Source organism: Erinaceus europaeus, chromosome 15 (assembly GCF_950295315.1).
Source record: "Erinaceus europaeus chromosome 15, mEriEur2.1, whole genome shotgun sequence".
NCBI lineage: Eukaryota > Metazoa > Chordata > Mammalia > Eulipotyphla > Erinaceidae > Erinaceus > Erinaceus europaeus.
This window is the reverse complement of record NC_080176.1, coordinates 15,366,236-15,384,422: the sequence shown is the minus strand read 5'-3', so window position 1 is coordinate 15,384,422 and position 18,187 is coordinate 15,366,236. Positions and strand designations below refer to the sequence as shown.

The 18,187-nt window shown below is 41.3% G+C and overlaps 1 protein-coding gene across 12 annotated transcripts in view; it reads right to left on the bottom strand.

Moving 5' to 3' along the window:
• The window catches only part of MARF1 (meiosis regulator and mRNA stability factor 1), a 51,140-nt gene extending 33,312 nt beyond the window's left edge, over positions 1–17,828 (bottom strand). For 10 of the 12 annotated variants that reach the window (XM_007516528.3, XM_016185339.2, XM_060172929.1 and 7 more), the window contains exons 1-7: positions 17,678–17,788; positions 11,225–11,426; positions 7,576–8,259; positions 6,469–6,643; positions 4,773–4,999; positions 2,690–2,807; positions 1,455–1,627 (exon numbers count right to left, since the gene is read on the bottom strand). In XM_007516528.3, the coding sequence (XP_007516590.1) occupies positions 1,455–1,627; positions 2,690–2,807; positions 4,773–4,999; positions 6,469–6,643; positions 7,576–8,259; positions 11,225–11,368 (1,521 nt within the window). In that variant the 5' untranslated portion in view covers positions 11,369–11,426; positions 17,678–17,788. Of the gene's footprint in view, positions 1–1,454; positions 1,628–2,689; positions 2,808–4,772; positions 5,000–6,468; positions 6,644–7,575; positions 8,260–11,224; positions 11,427–17,677 lie in introns of all 12 variants that reach the window. The other 2 variants (XM_060172920.1, XM_060172930.1) reach the window with 2 other exon arrangements.
• Positions 17,829–18,187: the final 359 nt, after the last annotated feature.

The window sequence follows — 18,187 nt, the reverse complement described above, 5'->3', positions numbered from 1 at the left end:
TACAACAGGCTAACTCAAGGCCATACTTCAATTATACAATTATAAAATGCAAAGAACAATGAGTGAAATCAAGTCAACACTTAAGCTAACAGCCCTGCAAGGGAAGTAACGGTGCTTTAGTGGGGGAGAGAGTAAACTTACTTTGGGTAGGCAAGATAGTGAAAGTTCTTTTAAGGGGACAGGCGGTGATGCACCATTAAGCACACAAGTTACCATGTACAAGGACCCAGATTTAAACCCCTAGTCCCTAAGGGGAGATACTACATGAGTAGTGAAGAAGTGCTGTGGGAGTTTCTTTTTCTCTCTTCCTTTCTATGGCCCCCCCCTCCTCCTCTCTCAATTTCTGTCTCTATAACCAAAAAAAAAGCAAGCCTCTGGGAGCAGTGTCTGTCACACTGGGAAGGCACTAACAGGAAGTAAAAAAAGGTTGACTCTTACTCCATTACTTCTATCCACACTGATACAAAGTATCGCTACCACATTACCATGATCAGGTACCTGGGGTTCCAGCACCCAGTCCCCACCTGTGGGGGAAGCTTCATAGGTGCTGAAGCAGTGCTGCAGGTGTCTTTTCTTTTTCTCTCCTTCTCTCCCTCCCCCTTTCCCTCTCAACTTCTCTCTGTCCCGTCAAATAAAAGAAAGGATAAGGGGAAAAAAGAGTTCACCAAGGGTAGGAGATTAGTTGTGCAGGCACGAAAGATAACCATATTGGCAAAAAACAAAAATAAAAATGGGATATGGGATGGAGAGGTAGCATAACAATTATGTAAAAAGACAAAAAACAATAACAACAACAAAGTACTGCTAGTTGAACAGTGAGTAGGCTACTAGGTAAATCCAGAAGTCAACTCCCTATAATATTTTGAGGAGATAAAAGCAAAATTCATACATATTAATACTTTTTTTTTTTGCCTCCAGGGTTATTGCTGGGGCTCGGGTTATTTCTGGGGCTTGGTGCCAGACCGCAAATCCACTGCTCCTGGAGGCCATTTTTTTCCCCATTTTTGTTGCCCTTGTTGTTATGATTATTGTAGTTGTTTATTGATGTCATTGTTGTTGGATAGGACAGAAAGAAATGGAGAGAGGAGGGGAAGACAGAGAGGGGGAGAGAAAGACAGACACCTGCAGACCTGCTTCACCACTTGTGAAGTGGTTTCCCTGCAGGTGGAGAGCTGGGGGCTCAAACCGGGATCTTTACACCAGTCCTTGCACTTTGTACCACATGCGCTTAACCTGCTGCATTACCACCTGATCCCCCATATTGATCCTTTATTTTTAAGAGCAAACAGGAAAGTTATTAGGCCTTGTTTCAAATTCTGGCTGCCCTCTTCTGAAAATCAGTCTTATCCATGCTTGGGGACCCCCCCCCCCCAGATCAGGGGGCTATCTTCAGTCTCCATAAACTTACACAGAAATTGGGAAAATAAAATAAAGTGAAATACAAGCCTACTTACCGGCATTTTTAACGGTAACCTAGGGGGCAAGTCAGAAATGAACTCCTCAAATCTGATCAGCTCATTGGCATGATGCAGCAGTGCTTCTGAGGCCTGATTTTTATGGACCAAAATTATGTGGAAACCATGCCTGTGTCGCAGGTCACTGAGTTCCAATGCAAAATTGACATCAGCTGAAAGAAAAGGTACAGCCCACCCCAAGCCAAAATATTAGAAACACTCCACAGAGACAGAGGACTCTAGTACCACCCACTGAGAAAAGAATGGTTGAGTGTATTCAAAGTTGTTCACCCCAACTCCCTTTCAGGGTCCTAAGCATGTTACTTCTTGGAGTAAAAGGGATCATAAAATAATAATTGGGGATGTCTCAACCTTGGAAATTACTCATCTTGGATTTTTAAAAATCAGCAATACTGGGTTGAAGAGAAAGCTCATTAGGTATGGCATCTGCACTGATATGCAGTGCCCAGGTTCAAGTCCTGATACCACATGGGAGGTGTTATGGCAACAGGGGAAATCCAATGCTGTGGTGTCTCGTCTTCCCAACCAACCTCCCTCCCCCCTCTTTTCCTCCCTCCCTCTCAATGAAAAAGCATCCCAGAGAAGTGAAGTCAAGCATGAACAATGCCCTGTCTCCAGATGTGTATACACATACACATGTACACAGAGTAGCAATATGGTCTGGGGATGGGGTGGGGAAGACAAAGTTTAGAGGTGGCCAAATAGCTCACTTGGCTAGCAAGTTTCTTTGCCATGTGCACAACCCAGGTTCAAGCCCAGCCACTATTTCATTGAAGGAAACTTGGGTGCTATGGCCTCTTTTCACTTTCTGTCTCTCTGCCTCTATCTTAAAAAAAGAAAGAAAAAAAGGCAAAATGTAATATTACATGTACATGGCCCAGGTTTGAGCCAGTTCCCACCATACTGTTGTCTTATCTTCCCTGCCCCCTCGCTATTTCTATCTGAAAAAAACTGGCTCAGAGTAGTGAAGCTCAAATAAACAAATGACATTTAAAAAAATTAATCTTACCCTACAAGAAACCTCACTCAAGTCCAAAGAGAAGAGAATCTCAGTAGCCACAATTTCTTTTTCTAAGTAGTTCTCAAATCTATGCACATATATGTTCTATGTAATTCAGTCTCTTTGGAGGTAGATTTTACTTTAAGGTGTTCTCTCTCAGAATCTGTAATTCCCACACTGAGATTAGCTGAAGTCAACATGTATCTACACTTACTTGACACAAGAACCACAGTGGCTGGAGCCGTGTGAGTATTTGCAAACCTTCGGAGGCTCTGGCGCAGTTTATCATCAGCAGCATTCTTTGCAGTAGCATTGATATGGGCAACAGTTACCTGCATTCATTTATGACATGGATGAGTAAGCATGAGTTTAATGAAAAAACTACTACATATTCTACTCAATTTTTAAAATTTTACTTTTAGACAGAGACAGAGAGGCAGAGAGAGTAAAAGAGAACACAGCACCAAAGCTTCCTTCAATGAGGTTGCAGCCAGACTTGAACCTGGGTCCTGCACACGGCAAAGCAGTGCACTATCCAAATAAGCTATTTCACTGGCCCTATCCAGCTCTTAATAGATAATCATTGAGGAAAGGAACTTATCATTATTGCCACTTACGAGTGAAATATGTATATAGCCAGATTTTAATAATTTCTAAATTGGTTCTCCAAACAAATTAATCATCCCATTCTAAATTCTCAATGTTTCTGTATGTTACCTATTCCCCTTTCAGAAAGAAGGTAGAGAAATGGAAGTGAAACTTGTAGTGAAATGATCTCTTACTAAAAACAGACAGATTAATTGATTGATTCAGTGAGAGAGAGAGAGCAAGATGAGAGGACTACTCTGGCATTTTATGTGGTGCTGGGGATTGAACCCAGGGTCTCAAGCACACAAGACAAGCAGTTTACCCAACCCCTTAAAAGCTTTTGCCAAGAATTTGGCAGCAGCAGAGATCTGACATATGGTTAAGATAAAATTTGGGTACTTGATGTTATTTATCTAAACTGTACATTATGTATGGCTTTCAGGATCTAGAGCTAGATGGTGACAAGAGAAGAAATATCTGCTCTAAAGGGAGTTAGTGTTTATTCCTAGTAAAACTATATAATCCCAAAACAAGGTTTGTTTTTTTAAGAGGTGCTTCAACAGCATACAATACACAGTAGTATTTATTTACTTTTATTTGATAGAGACAGCCAGAGATCAAGAGGAAAAACAGAGATAGAGAGGAGAGAGACAGACACCTGCAGCACTGCTTCACCGATTTGAAGCTTCTTCCCTGCAGGTGGGGACTGGGCACTTGAACCCAGGTCCTTGTGCGCTCAAATAGGTGCACCACTGCTCAGCACCCACAATAATATTTATTTTTGTAAAGAACACAAATATACTATTTTAGACTGCAATATTAAATTATTGTCCTAAAATTCAAAAGAATTGGCCTTTAGTTTAACTAAAGAGCAGAGACTTTGAGGTCAGAGAACTGGGTTTTAAATCTCAGTTCTTCCACTTCTGGCCAGGTGATCTTTAAAAAAGTTGCATAACCTCTGGGGCTTCAGTTTCACTTTTAAATTTCTGACCTTTGTTCACACAGAGGTTACGAAAATCAAAGTTAAGATTATTATACGTACCCACTGTACTTGAACAGCATTAGTGAAAGATCAGATGTGACTAAGCAATTTTTTTTTTCATTTTTTGGAGACAGAGAAATTGAGAGAAGGGGGAAACAGAGAGACTCCTGCAGCACTGCTTCACCATTCATGAAGCTTTCCCCCTGCAAATGAGGACCAGGGGATTGAACTTGGGTCCTTACACAATTGTATCACAGGCGTTCAACCAGGTGTGCCACTGTCCTGACAAAACAATTTCTAGTACTTGAGAGTTCACCATTTTCTTTTATTTGAAGACAGTACAAATGCATATTAATTAAACATATTTTGGATTGCAATTTCTTTCTTTTCTTCCTTTTTTTTTTTAACCAATATACTGCTCAGCTCTAGCTTATGGTGATGTGGGGGATTGAACCTGGGACTTGAGAGTCATGACAGTCTCTTTGCATAACCATTATGCTATCTCCACCACCCCATTCCTTTTATAAATCACATGTGCTTACTCAACCATATTAGGTTAAAATTTCTGACTGAGATTTCTCAGTGGTAAAGAACAGGACTTGCATCCATGATGTCCCAGGTAAGATCCCAGCACTGCATATGTCAAAGCCAAGCAGTCAGTTCTTTTGCTCTCTCCCTCATCAGAATAAGTCTTAAAAAAAAAAAAAACTTATGTGTGCATATTTACCTGGCAATTATTCAGCTCTTGAATAACTTCTTTGTTTTCTTTACTTATGTCACACACACAGATGAATTCTGCTTCTCTGTGGCCTTTAAAAAACTTCTCACGGATTCTCTGTACAACAGCAGTAGCCGAGCGGCCAGAGGGAACTGAGCAGTTTTCAATATCCCAAAAAACTCCAATGGGGGGTAAGTTTTCTAGCATCTGTCCAGTTAATGCAACTTCTGGTGACCCTTAAAAAATGTCAACACTTTCAATTACATATAGAGGAAATTTTTTTACAAATTTATAATAATATAAATAGGCAGAGTTCCCTATCATTCTTAAGAAAACAAAGTATTGTCTAATGTTAAGTTTAAGGAATCTAACCTTACTGATAGACCTAATCAGACAAATACACCCAAGCTGTCTGTATGATCACTATGGGATTATTCCTAGTTTTCATGAGAGAACAAATACATCTAAATATCAAGTTACTTTAAACCCACAATAAATCCATCATAGAGCATGAGAATCATTCTCAGGCTGACCAGCTGTGCTTCTCTAATACTGACAGTATGGATGCTGCAGTTCTAGGACCTGCTGTTCATGTTTCACCTACTCCTACTAAGTAAGAACAAAGCAGTGACAAAGGGGAAGTCACCACTGTCCCTGATTTAAAACCTTGACTTTCTGGGGAAGTCATCTGTTTTTATTATACTTTATGGAAATGATATTGTTTTATATGTCTCTTTATGTTTTAGGGGTTCGAGTTCACTTCTTTTCAAATTATATGCTACAGTACAGATATACACCACCAAGGTACCACTCTCCCTCCCACACAGTTCACTGGATACCCTGAACCCTTCTATCCCTCTCCTACCTCCCCTTGGTGACCTCACCTGCCCACCTGGGAAAACTGCCCACCTGCTTTGCCATGTGAGTGATCGAGTCTCTGGCACACCATGGGAAGCCTGCTGCTGCATTAACATCTGGGTTAATATTTTATATAATGTTTTTAGGAGACAAACTACCATATTAATTACTTGGGGAAGGATGGGGTAGAGTGAGCTTAGGTCTTCAGATAATGCTTCCAACCAGTCATTACTAAGTCTTCTTAAATACTAGAACTTCTATAGAGTATATACTTAACAGGTATGGATATGAACTTCAGCTGATGTCAAATCTCCTCCAGCACTTACTGATATGTTGTTGTTTTTTTATATATTTATTTATTCCCTTTTGTTGCCCTTGTTTTATTGTTATTGTAGTTATTTCTGTTCTTGATGATGCTGTTGTTGGATAGGACAGAGAGAAATGGAGAGAGGAGGGGAAGACAGAGAGGGGGAGAGAAGATAGACATCTGCAGACCTGCTTCACCGCTTGTGAAGTGACTTCCCTGCAGGTGGGGAGCCAGGGGCTCGAACCAGGATTCTTACACCGGTCCTTACATTTTGCAGCACCTGTGCTTAATCCACTGTGCTACCACCCAACTCCCGATATGTTTTCTACATATAGTTTCTGATCCCAAATAGCTCCAGTCCAACAAAAGGGGCAAACGATACACTGTTCTGTAAAAATTTCAAGGCTTTTTACCAAGAGATGGAAAGGGAGATTCATACACAAAGTAGCTTTTAAAGGTGACCTAACGGAGTATTAAAAATTAGTATCAGATACCAAAACCTATTTGAATATGTACATTTTATACCATTCTGTCATTTACCAAATTTTGAAGCGGCTTTGCCTAGACTGGTCGCCAATAACAATGTGGTCTCCTTCCCTGTTCCTTTGGTTCCACAGCCATTACACAGAGGAATAGTAACAGGTGCAGTTTGAGTATTTGGAGGTGGTATATTTGGCCAGACTTTAGCAGCATCAATTATACTATTTCTTGCCGGCTGTTTTAAAATTTTTTAGAAAGAGGTTTCAGATACATCATTTCAGAATCTAGAATTATATACAGCTGAAAACACATTCTAAGTGTTTCTCCTTTCCACTTGTTATCCTCTGATAAGATGTATTTACAAATCATCTTCCCCAGGGTACTAGCTATCAATTAACAAACTCTAAAAAGTTACTTGAAATGATCAGAGAAGATAGTCACATGATCAGACTTTCCTATTCTAGTTCTATATCTACTGCGATGGAACCCTTATACAACCTTACACAAAAGGCATTAAATTTTTTACTTGAACACTGGTGCAATTGAGGCCAAGTTCAAGTTGTCCAAATGATTTACAAAAGGACAACACACAGTTACCTACATTACACAAACGAGTCCATGTCTAATTTCAGTATTGATTTTAAGATAAATGAACTGTGGGGCCAGGTGGTGGCGCACCTTGTTGAGCACACATTACAGTGTGCAAGGACCCAGATTCAAGGCCCCAGTCCCCACCTGCAGGGGAAAAAGCTTCAAAAGTGGTGAAGCAGTGCTGCAGGTGTCTCTCTGTCTCTCTCCCTCTCTATCACCCCCTTCCCTCTCAATTTCTGACGGTCTCTATCCAACAAATAAGAGAAAAAAATTTAAAAATATGTATTAAAAAAAGATAAATGAATTATGGTTTCGCCAAGCTTGTTTTATATGTTGGAAATAGATAATACTACCACAAGAGGCTTCAAGAGCATAAATGATATAAATAATTACTCTGTACATTTTTTGAATGGTTCCTTGCATTCTACTCTGTGCTTCTCATAGGACCAGCTGAAGTTATGTTGATAAAGAAACAATGCCATTATGGGAGCACAATAAAGCCTTTTAAAAAATATCTTTTTAAAAATTCACTCCTCAAACCTCAGCTGTACCCAACATAATACAAAAAATACAAACCTTGTTTAGACAGTCTTCGCAGTAAAGTGAGCCCTTTAAACAAACCGGAGGTACCACATTTAGGTGCAAAGAGTTGGTGCACAAGTGAGGTGTCAGCTCCGACTGTGAAATGTGCTCTTCCAAATGCCCTGGAGCCCCACTTGTGAAATCAGAACAGGGGAAGTAGCCAGCAGAGGTGCAGCCCTGCAGAGCTGGAAACTGATGCAGCTTGTGCACATTCCTGTGACATGACTGGAAATGGACCTTTCCACAACAGGGTAGGTGCTTGCAGGAAGACAGATTACTTTCTAGACACATGTTGGGGAAGTCACTCACAAGGCTGGCTAAATTGTTCCTAGCTGAGGCATTCTGGAGTGGAGATGCAGACTGGAAGGCAAACCCTGGCCCTACCTGACATGTGATTGTCCTGGTACTTTGTGAGTCTAACAGTGCACCTGTGTGAACCAAGCCACCAGTACTTCTGCCACCACCACCACCACCAAAATGCATCGGTGAAGTGGAGGGTTCATTAGTGCAGTGAGCACAGCAGCTTACTTTGGGGACAGTTGAAAGTTGAATTTTAGGTTTCTGAAGAGAATGAATATCTGGAAGTGGGACTGCTGGGAAAAGTTTAGAGCCAGCATGCAGAGGAGATGGTACATCCTTTAATTCCACAGCAACTTTCTTGTTCTCCATGTAATCTTTCTGAGAAAAGAAAATCAGAACACAAGTTCACTTTAGGAGGGCATTCAAAAATGGAGAGTGATCAGACCTGTTTATATCACTCTATCATGATCAAATAAAATGGAAAGAAAACATCTTTCCAAAGGCATTATTTTATTATTTTTAAATTTATTCTGTATAGAGACAGAAATTGAGAGGGATGAGGGAGACACAGGGCTTGCATCCAGGTCCTTGCACACTGTAATGTGTGTGCTTTGCTAGGTGTACTAGCACTCAGTAGTCGGGCATTCTTAAGAGAAATTTGCAGGAGGAGAACCCCAAAACAGATAAAATTATGACTGTTATTCCTGAATTTTTTTAAATTTTACTTATTTATGAGGAAGTGAGTGAGCGAAAGAGAACCAAAGCTTCACTCTGGCACATGCAACACTGGGGATGAAACTTGGGACCTCCTGTTTGAGAGTCTAAAACTATCTACTGTGTCACCTCCCAGGCTGCTACTTCCTGAATTTTAAGAGGCTAAAGGAGAGGATCCATTACACCATTAACTAGCAGGATTAACCATCTGTATCAGTGACCTCCCTTTGCCTTTTCTGAAGACAGAAAAAGTGGTGTGGAAAGAAAACCATAGTCACAACATTCAATAAAAATGATTTGTAGCAAAGTTCTTTAAGAGAAATACTTAGGGCTGGGTGGTGGCACACCTGGCTGAGCGCACATGTTGCAATGTACAAGGACCCAGCTTCGAGCCCCTAGTCCCCAACTGCAGAGGGAAAGCTTTGGGACTGGTAAAGCAGTGCTGCAGGTGTCTGTCTCTCTCCCTCTCTGATCTCAATTTCTGGCTGTCTCTATCCAATAAATAAATATTTAAAAAATTTTTTTAATAATAATAAAGAGAGAATTACTTAGTAATTCCTGCAGCTGGATCATATTAGGTTTTGGTAAGGTCCTCCAAAGGAGAATGAGATTCCCAAGAATATGGATGAGCTCTGCCCAAGTGGCCCATCTGTGCAAACATCTATAAACCCGATGCTAGTGACATTCAACAAACCATAGGAGATTGTGATCTATAGTTCTAATGCCAACAATTATTCTGTGGCTAGTGAAAAGAGCTAGGGTAATTAACAGACCATCTAGAAAAAGACACAAGAGAAATAGTTTGTCAAAGGCAGCTAAGACATTAAAAGCCAATATCTATAAAGGTTACAGCATGGCACTGCTATCAGAGGCCTGGGTTTGAATATGATACTCCTAGCTGAGTCTGTTTCTTAACCTTCTTCATTTCCATTTCCTTGTCCTTTGATTGGAAACAACAGACTGCAGCTCTATAGTTGCTAGGATAATTTAAGATGATGCACATAGGGCCAGGTGGTGGCACACCTGGTTGAATGCACATGTTACAGTGCGCAAGGACCTAGGTTTGAGCCCCCGGTCCCCACCTGCAGGGGGAAATCTTCACAAGTGGTGATTCAAGGCTGCAGGTATCTTTCTGCCTCTCGCCCTCTCTTGTCAACCCCTTCCCTCTTGATTTCTGGCTGTCTCTATCCAATAAATAAATAAAGAAAAAAAAAAGATAATGCACATAAAGCGCTTGACAGACTACCTAGCTAATAAAGGGGACATGACTGTGGTCCGGAGGTGGTGCAGTGGGTAAAGCACTGGCTTCTCAACCGTGAGGTCCTAAGTTCAATCCCCGGCAGCACATGTACCAGAGTATGTCTAGTTCTTTCTCTCCTCCTATCTTTCTCATGAATAAATAAATTCTTAAAAAAAAAAGAAAGGGGACATGACTAACCACTAGCCTTATTACTAGATGAAAAAGATGTCCAAAATGCCTTGATATGGAGTCTGAGACAAGCTCATCTTTCAAATCATAGGAAAGTTCATCTGACTGCTATGGTTGCTTCTTCTGTTGTGATTCTACACTCATGGGGTGGATGTAATATTCATCTTGGAATAGTCTGGGTTTTCAGTTAAGACTTTCCTAAAAGGGAGGTAATAGTAATGTCTAGATCAGTCAGCAAACCATATATCCTGTCATTCTGGAAATTACAGTTCAGGCTAGAAGCTACTTGGCATTCTGACTTTTAGATCTGGCACTTATAAGCAGAGTTATTGTGAGCTGGTGTCCCTGAATATACTCAATTCTGGGTGCCTCTGACAAAGTCCACTTTATGGAATTGTATAGTTGAGAGTGCAACTTTCTGCCATGGGCTTCTGGGGGTAGGGTAGATCTGCTATTCCAGGAAGCCTGGTTGGGGTGCCAAGCCTCATTGCCAACTGTCCTTCAAGTGAAACACTTCTGAAATGACCTGAATCACTGATGCCAAACAAACAATATAACTGTATAGTGAAAACCTGAAGAAGATGGGAATTTAATTGATTTAAAAAAAAAAACTTTTATACAAACTCATGATAAAGTTTTATTTAAATCCCAAATACAGTAAGAAAAATGAAAACAGGAAGGTGGTAATATGAGTCACGAAGCAAAATCAGAAAATGTCAAAAGTCACCAGGAATGGACAAAGCAAAAAGTTATAGACATATTTAAAGATCCAAGAGGAATCCTTCACAGAGAAAGGTCGTCAATAAAGTCCCATCACTCTTTCCTTGATTAAAAGACTCAAAATCAGGTGGTACAATAAAGTAAAATTCACTGTATTTTCCTCCAATGTGAATCTTTTACTTTACAATGTGAATTTTTATCTTTGGCATCTGTGGCTTTCCATAGAAGCAGATTGTCTCAAAAACTTTAACATTAAGCATTCAAGGTATCTATTGTTACTTAAGAGGAGAAGTCCAGAAGTTGAAAATTGTGTTCTCATTGAGTCAAAAATTACAATAACTGTGCTACAAGAAGTAACTGGGGTACACGGCAAACATGGCACACAAACCCAGGGCAAGAAACTATGTGTCTCTGACCAAATGGACCTCCCATCCATTTGCAGTAAGAACTTGCAATGTCCTTAGTCTTGTACATAATTACCGTTTGGGGACTAAGTGGCAACGTTTGCTCAGGACGAGAAAAGCAATTAGAGAATTTCCAAAGCCATGGCTTAGCATCATTATCTTGTTGAAGCCATCCAAGTGTTCTACTGCAGGAGTTCTCAGTTCCGTTTCCTTCCATCATACAGCCATACAAATTGGTTCAACATTCTTTCAGCTTTCTTTTCTTTCATTCTTCCACCCTGTTAAGAATGAGAATTCACCATTATTTATATGCCTAAGTATAGATTTTATGATATCTTAGAAGGTAAGATGATACCTATATTTGTAATGCAATGGCACCCAACAAGTGAGTTCTCTGGAAACAAAGAGTGGAAGCAATGTGTACTACAGGGGGTGGTGAATTAGCTCACTTTCATAACAAACTAGTTCTCCATGTGAGCAACTCAGGTTTGAGCCTGACCTCCACGACACGGAAATAAGCTTCAGTGCTGTGGTTTCATTGACTGTGTCTGCCTTCTCTTAGTCTTAAAAAACTGGTCAACTTATTTGACTCTTTTTTGCATGAACTCTTAACTATATCAATCTGATTTTTTTTTTTTTTTTTTTTTTTTTTTGGTCTCCAGGGTTATTGCTGGGGATTGGTGCCTGCACCATGAATCCACTGCTCCTGGGGGCTATTTTTTTCCCTCTTTTGTTGCCCTTGTTGTTTTATCATTGTTGTAGTTATTATTGTTGTTGTTATTGCTGTCACTTTTGTTGGATAGGACAGAGAGAAATGGAGAGAGGAGGGGAAGATAGAGATGGGGAGAGAAAGACACCTGCAGACCTACTTCACCAATTGTGAAGTGATCCCCGCCCCCCGCAGGTGGGGAGCCGGGGGCTCAAACCGGGATCCTTACACCAGGGTCTTTGCGCTTGGCGCCATGTGTGCTTAACCCACTGTGCTACTGCCTGACCCCCTATCTGATTTTTTTTTTAATCTATAATCTTGGGGACAGGAAGGTAAATCAGTAGTAGAGTACATGCTTTGATGGGTGAGGCCCTGGGTTTGATAGCCAGCACCATTCAACAATAAAGCAAAGAGAACATCATAAACATTTATTTATTTGTTTATTTAACTATTTTTAAATCTTTATTATAATAGAGACAGAAATGGGGTGAGCATGGGGTGGGTGAGGAGAAGGGAGAAAGAAAGAGATACACTGTTTCACACCTCATGAAACTTCCCCTCTGTAGGTGGGGGCCAGGGGCTCTAACATCATAAAAATAGAACATATTGGTTTGTGGTCCAGGAGGTGGCACAGCGATAAGGCTTTGAACTCTCAAGCATGAGGTCCTGAGTTTGATCCCCGGCAGCATATGTGCCAGAGTGATGTTGGGTTCTTTCTCTCTCCTCTTATCTGTCTCATTAAGAAATAAAATAAATAAATAAATAAAATCTGTAAAAAAAGAATATTGGTTTCTGTCTCTATCTTTCTCACATTCATTCTTGCTTTCTCACATACTGAATCTATAATCTTCCATTTGTCATGCTTCATAGCTCTTTTTAAAAAAAAGTGAACTCCAGGGGGGGGTGGGTAGTGGCAGACTTGGTTGAGTGCAAACATTACAATGTGCAAGGATCTGGGTTTGAGCCTCCGGTGCCCACCTACAGGGGGAAAGCTTTGTGAGTGGTGAAGCAGTGCTAAGGTCTCTCTCTCTCTCTCTCTCCCTCTCCCTCTCCCTCTCCCTCTCCCTCTCCCTCTCCCTCTCCCTCTCTATCTCTCTTTCCCTACCCCCTTCCCTCTTGATTTATGACTGTCTCTATCCAATAAGCAAATAAAGATATCAATTTTTTTTACAAGTGAACTCTGCATGATACCTTTTTCTTTTCTATGAGCAGCCACATTTGAGAGAAGCAACCAAATATAGACACCTGTATAATTCTGAATGAAACCACTTCTCAGTTTGCTGGGGTCAGCTTCCTGAGGTACTTAGCAGACCTTTTTTCTACAGTAAAAAAAAAAAAATCTTTTTGACTTGTGTCCCTAAAAACTCTACTTGTGAAAGGCAAAAGGAGAGAAGAAAGGGGCAACCACTAGGGAGAGATAGACAGCCTGGGGTATGGATTGACCTGCCAACACCCATGTCCAGTGGAGAAGCAAGAAGCCAGACCTTCCACCTTCTGCACCCCATAATGACCCTGGGTCCATACTCCCAGAGGGATAAAGAATAGGAAAGCTTCCAATGGAGGGGATGGGATGCAGGTGGTGGGAACTGTGTGGAACTGTACTCTTATCCAACAGACTTTTCATTCATAACTAAAGCAATAAAAAAAGGAAGGAAGGAAGGAAGGAAAGGGGCTAGTAGTGTTAGTAAAAGAAGCACCAGCATAGCCTCATCATCAATTACATAAGATTCTGGAATTGATTTATTGACTTACTCCACTATGTCTTTGATAGGAGTATGGAAGGTTCAACTTAAGGGACTTCATACACAAAGTCCCTAAGACTTTGTAAGAGCTATGGTAGTTATCATTGACAGGGCATGGGACATAGAACTTTAGCAGTTCTGGGAATACAGTTCTGGAAGCAGTGTGGGCATACAGCCTGTAATCTTGCAGATTTGTGAACTATTAATCACAAATGAAAAATGGCTTATAAAAATTTCAGTGGCTGTCCAGAGACTTCACGTGTGGAATGGCAACCCTTCAGCTTCATTACTCGGGTGAGACCTTTCCTTTTATAGTACACTCTAATTTCATCTCAGGTAGTTCACTTTCTAACAAAGTCCCATAACCTAGATATACACCAGTTTCTGTGAGAGAGAGCTTATGTTCACACGTACCCATAAACTACTGCAAAATATATACCTGAAAGCAGAAGTACACTAGAGTTTGCAGTGAGTACCTCCCTAACACTTCCTCTCCACTATTCCAAGCCTGGGATCCATGATTGTTCAACAAATTGTTTGGCTTCGTATGTTAACTCTCTTTTCAATCACCAGGTTCCAGATGCCACCGGGATGCTGGCCAGGCTTCCCTGGATTGAAGACCCCACCAATGTGTCCTGGAGCTCAGCTTCCCCAGAGACACACCTTACTAGGGAAAGATAGAGGCAGACTGGAAGTATGGACCGACCAGTCAACGCCTATGTTCAGCAGGGAAGCAATTACAGACGCCAGACCTTCTACCTTCTGCAACCCTCAACGACCCTGGGTCCATGCTCCCAGAGGGCTAGAGAATGGGAAAGCTATCATGGGAGGGGGTGGGTTATGGAGAGTGGGTGGTGGGAATTGTGTGGAGTTGTACCCCTCCTACCTTATGTTTTTGTTCATTAATCCTTTCTTAAATAAAAAATTTTTTAAAAAAATTTCAGTGGTTTCAAGTTTGGTTCTGCTACAAAACAAATCAAACCAATTTCTCAGTTATTTAGTGTGAGATTTACCACCAAAAATCTAAAGGAGAAATTTCAAGTCACAAACATGGAACAACACTTTTAAGTTGCAAACAGTACAATGAAAGCAGATCAAATCAATAGTCATCCTCTGGCATGGAGGCAGTCTGCTAGAGGAAAGAGCAACTGAGTCTCATTCCCCAATCTTCACCATCATACCTCCAATCACCTAGTCTAATCTTTAGTGACTGTTTTAAGGTTATTAATTTATCTTTCAGAGAGTTCAAATGGCATTTCCTTTAGCTACTTCTCTGATAAGATGCTCTTCTTGAGGTTTTCCTTTATTTATTTATTTATTCATTTATTTTTACAATAGGGGCAAGCAGAGCGTGTGTGAAAGAAACCACAGCTTGAAGTTTCATTTGATTCAGTGGGAGTCAGCTTTGAGTCTGGGTCACACACATGGCAAAGCAGTGCACTATCCAAGTGAGCTATTTCACCAGCCCAAGAGATTTTCACATTTACAAGATAGGGTGAGGGAAAAGAAGTACTGTATCTAAGGAACAGAAGAAATGAGATGGCAAACTGTGGCCTGCCAGTCAAAATCAGTGGCCTGCTTATATTTAAATGGCTTGTGAACTAAGGAAATATTTTACATTTTTCAGTTCTTGAAAAAAAAACCAAAAGAATATTTTTCAGCATGAAAATCATATGCAATTCAAATTTCAACATCCATAAATAGTTTCAGTGAGATAGTGCCACAAACATTAAGTAACTTTTTGTATTACGGCTTCAGAATTGAGTATTTGCAGCTACAGCAGAGACAATATGGCACAAGGTCTAAGATATTTACAATTTGGCCCTGCTGTGGATGTCACAAAACTTAAGTTTCTATGTCCTCCATGTAAAATGTAAAGCTTCTCCCCTGTATATTTCACAACATTAATGGAAGAAAAAAATTAAAGTAAGGTGTGTTTTTATCATTGTTAACACATGTATCTGATACATTCATGTAGTCTGCTACGTAACATGCACTAAGTAATTCTATGTTTAATAAGGCCATGGATAAAGCAACTTTCTATCTACTATGTAGTTAAGAATGGTTAACTTGGAGACAGGGGTAGCTTTAACTGCCACAATGATATTAAGTTATAATACTGCCTTTTCTTATAAATACAGGTCATCAAAAACAATTTTTATTTTATCATTTCATTCATGTATGAGAGAGTTACAGGTGAGCAAGAGGAACAAAAAGAGAAACCATAGTAGCACTCCCAACATATTCAGAGACAGGGACTGTACAAGCCTGAGCTTTTTGTCACTTAAAAATCTCACAGATCATAAGAATTTATGATATTCATGACATACACAATGTTGGCATGCTTTCTTAACCTTCTCTGGGGCTAGCCTTAATTAAGCTGGTATGCTTAACATAATATAGGCTTACAAAGCATAAGCACCTATTTCTTCATTCAGCAAGCATTTAATTAGCATCTTCTGTGTAGTAGAACTTGGGATTCTCACGTGGGGTGCAAAGTTAATAATAATAAAAAGACAACCAGCCATTTATGTAATTTCTTCCCCCCAGTAAATCTGTGACATTGATTTTTGCCCAAAATGAAAGAGGTGAAAGTTCAAACTTGTCTACCTCTCTGCCACACCAAAGTACCTTCACTACTGCTTCATATAAACAAAAGCAAGCACAATATTTGCTAGTGGTCTGTACCCTTCTACTTCCCCAACTATTTCTGAGAATGCCACTAAGTAGATAGCTAACGCAAGTGAGTAGGAGTCTCACTTCTATCCTATCCCTTAAAGGCTCTGGGCAAGTCAGCTATGAGCAGACTCTAATTTCAGATGGTCTACATAATCCCCAATTGGCTCCTTCTCTTCTTGCAGCTTTGGACAACTAATAACCTATGTGAACCTCATATCTCATCTGTAAAATGGCCTGGTAAGAATAGGAGTACCTGGCCAGGAGACAGTATAATGGGTAAGCAAGGCTCATGCCTGAGCCGTCGAAGTTCAAGGTTCAATCTCTGGCACCACCATAAACCAGCAGTGAGCAGTGCTGCCCTATCTGTATACTTCTCTTTGTATCTCTCTCTCTCATTAGAAATATATATATATATATATATAGAGAGAGAGAGAGAGAGAGGGAGAGAGAGAGAGAGATTGAAAGAGAGCGCGCCGTGGTTTGGATTCAGTAAAAAATAAATAAAAATAAGTCATAGTAGTACACATGATATCGGTCTATTTACAGTCTTTAACTTCACACTACTCCATTATACTATTGTTCCTTTTATGTCTTAAATGATCTTGTTTATTTGCTTTTTCTTTTTTACTATTAGTCTCCTCAATCATGAAAATAGGATGTTTTCTTATTCAGTACTGTATCTTCTGCACACAGCGCTCTCCTTAACGCATAACAGTAACTGTTAAGCAAATGAGAGTTCAGCAAACGTCTAGGAAATGGCCTAGATTTCAGCTTTCATCGAAGCAAACCAGTATGTACCGCTCAGGGATGTTGGAAAGTTCAAAAGATACAAATGTAACAAGAGAACTCTTGGTAACAACAGAACAGGGCTCTGGCAACAACTCTTTAAGACTTGTATCAACTGGTCTTGATAAAACAAGCAAGGGAGTAGTTCAACCACTAAGACTCCACACTGACAAGTCAGAAGACAAGTTAAACCAAGGGGTTATGAAAGGCCAAGGGGGATGCACTGCTCAGAGAAGTTGCAAAAACCACCTCCCCTTTACTCCCCCTCCTAACCGTCCAACCGTGCACAGTGCTCGGGAATGGTTGTTTTCCACATCTGGAGGGCCCAGTAGGGAGTAGGTAGAGAGACAAGTGTAAACGGGGAGTCAAATGCCACTCAAAGGGCAGCCGTGGCGCAGCAATGACAGTGTATAGACCCAAAAGTGAGACAATGCGAACCCCCCTATAGGAACTAGCTGTTGAGTCTCAGTTCTACCTCTCGGACAAGCCAACCAGCCCCCACTCCCCACCAAAAATCCAGGTTAGAGTGGGGGGTACTGTCCCCATCCAGCCTGGTGGTCCCAAAGCAGCCGACCCATCACCGACTAGCTCCCAGAGTTGCCAGTAAACTCACCCCAGCCGCCGGCTCCACCTCCGCTCACATTCCTGCCCCACAACCTTACCCCCCGCCCCCCCCCAGGCCCTTTGTTTTGATTCCCGACTCCGCAGCTCCCGCCGCCGCCGCCAAGCGCACCCTCCACTTCCGCTTCCGCCCTGCCCCGCCCCACCCCTGTCGCAAAACCCACACCCTTCTGTCCGCTCGCCCCGCCCCTTCCCCAGCTCAGCCCCCGGCGTCGCGGCCTCGCTGCGCGGGGCGTGCTGGGATTGGGGGGGGGCGGGGCCTCGCGGCCCTCCAGCCTCGTCAGGCTCAGTCCCCTCCCGATAAATCCTAAATCCGGACCTTCTGGGGGGCTGACCCCAGCTTTTTTGGCGAAAACCCTCAGTTTAACGCAACCTCCCACCTGACTGGCCGTTGTGGAGTGGAAAAGCACCCGAAAGCAGAAAAAAATTAGCTTGTGGGAGTCGGGCTGTAGCGCAGCGGGTTAAGCGCAGGTGGCGCAAAGCACAAGGACCGGCATAAAGA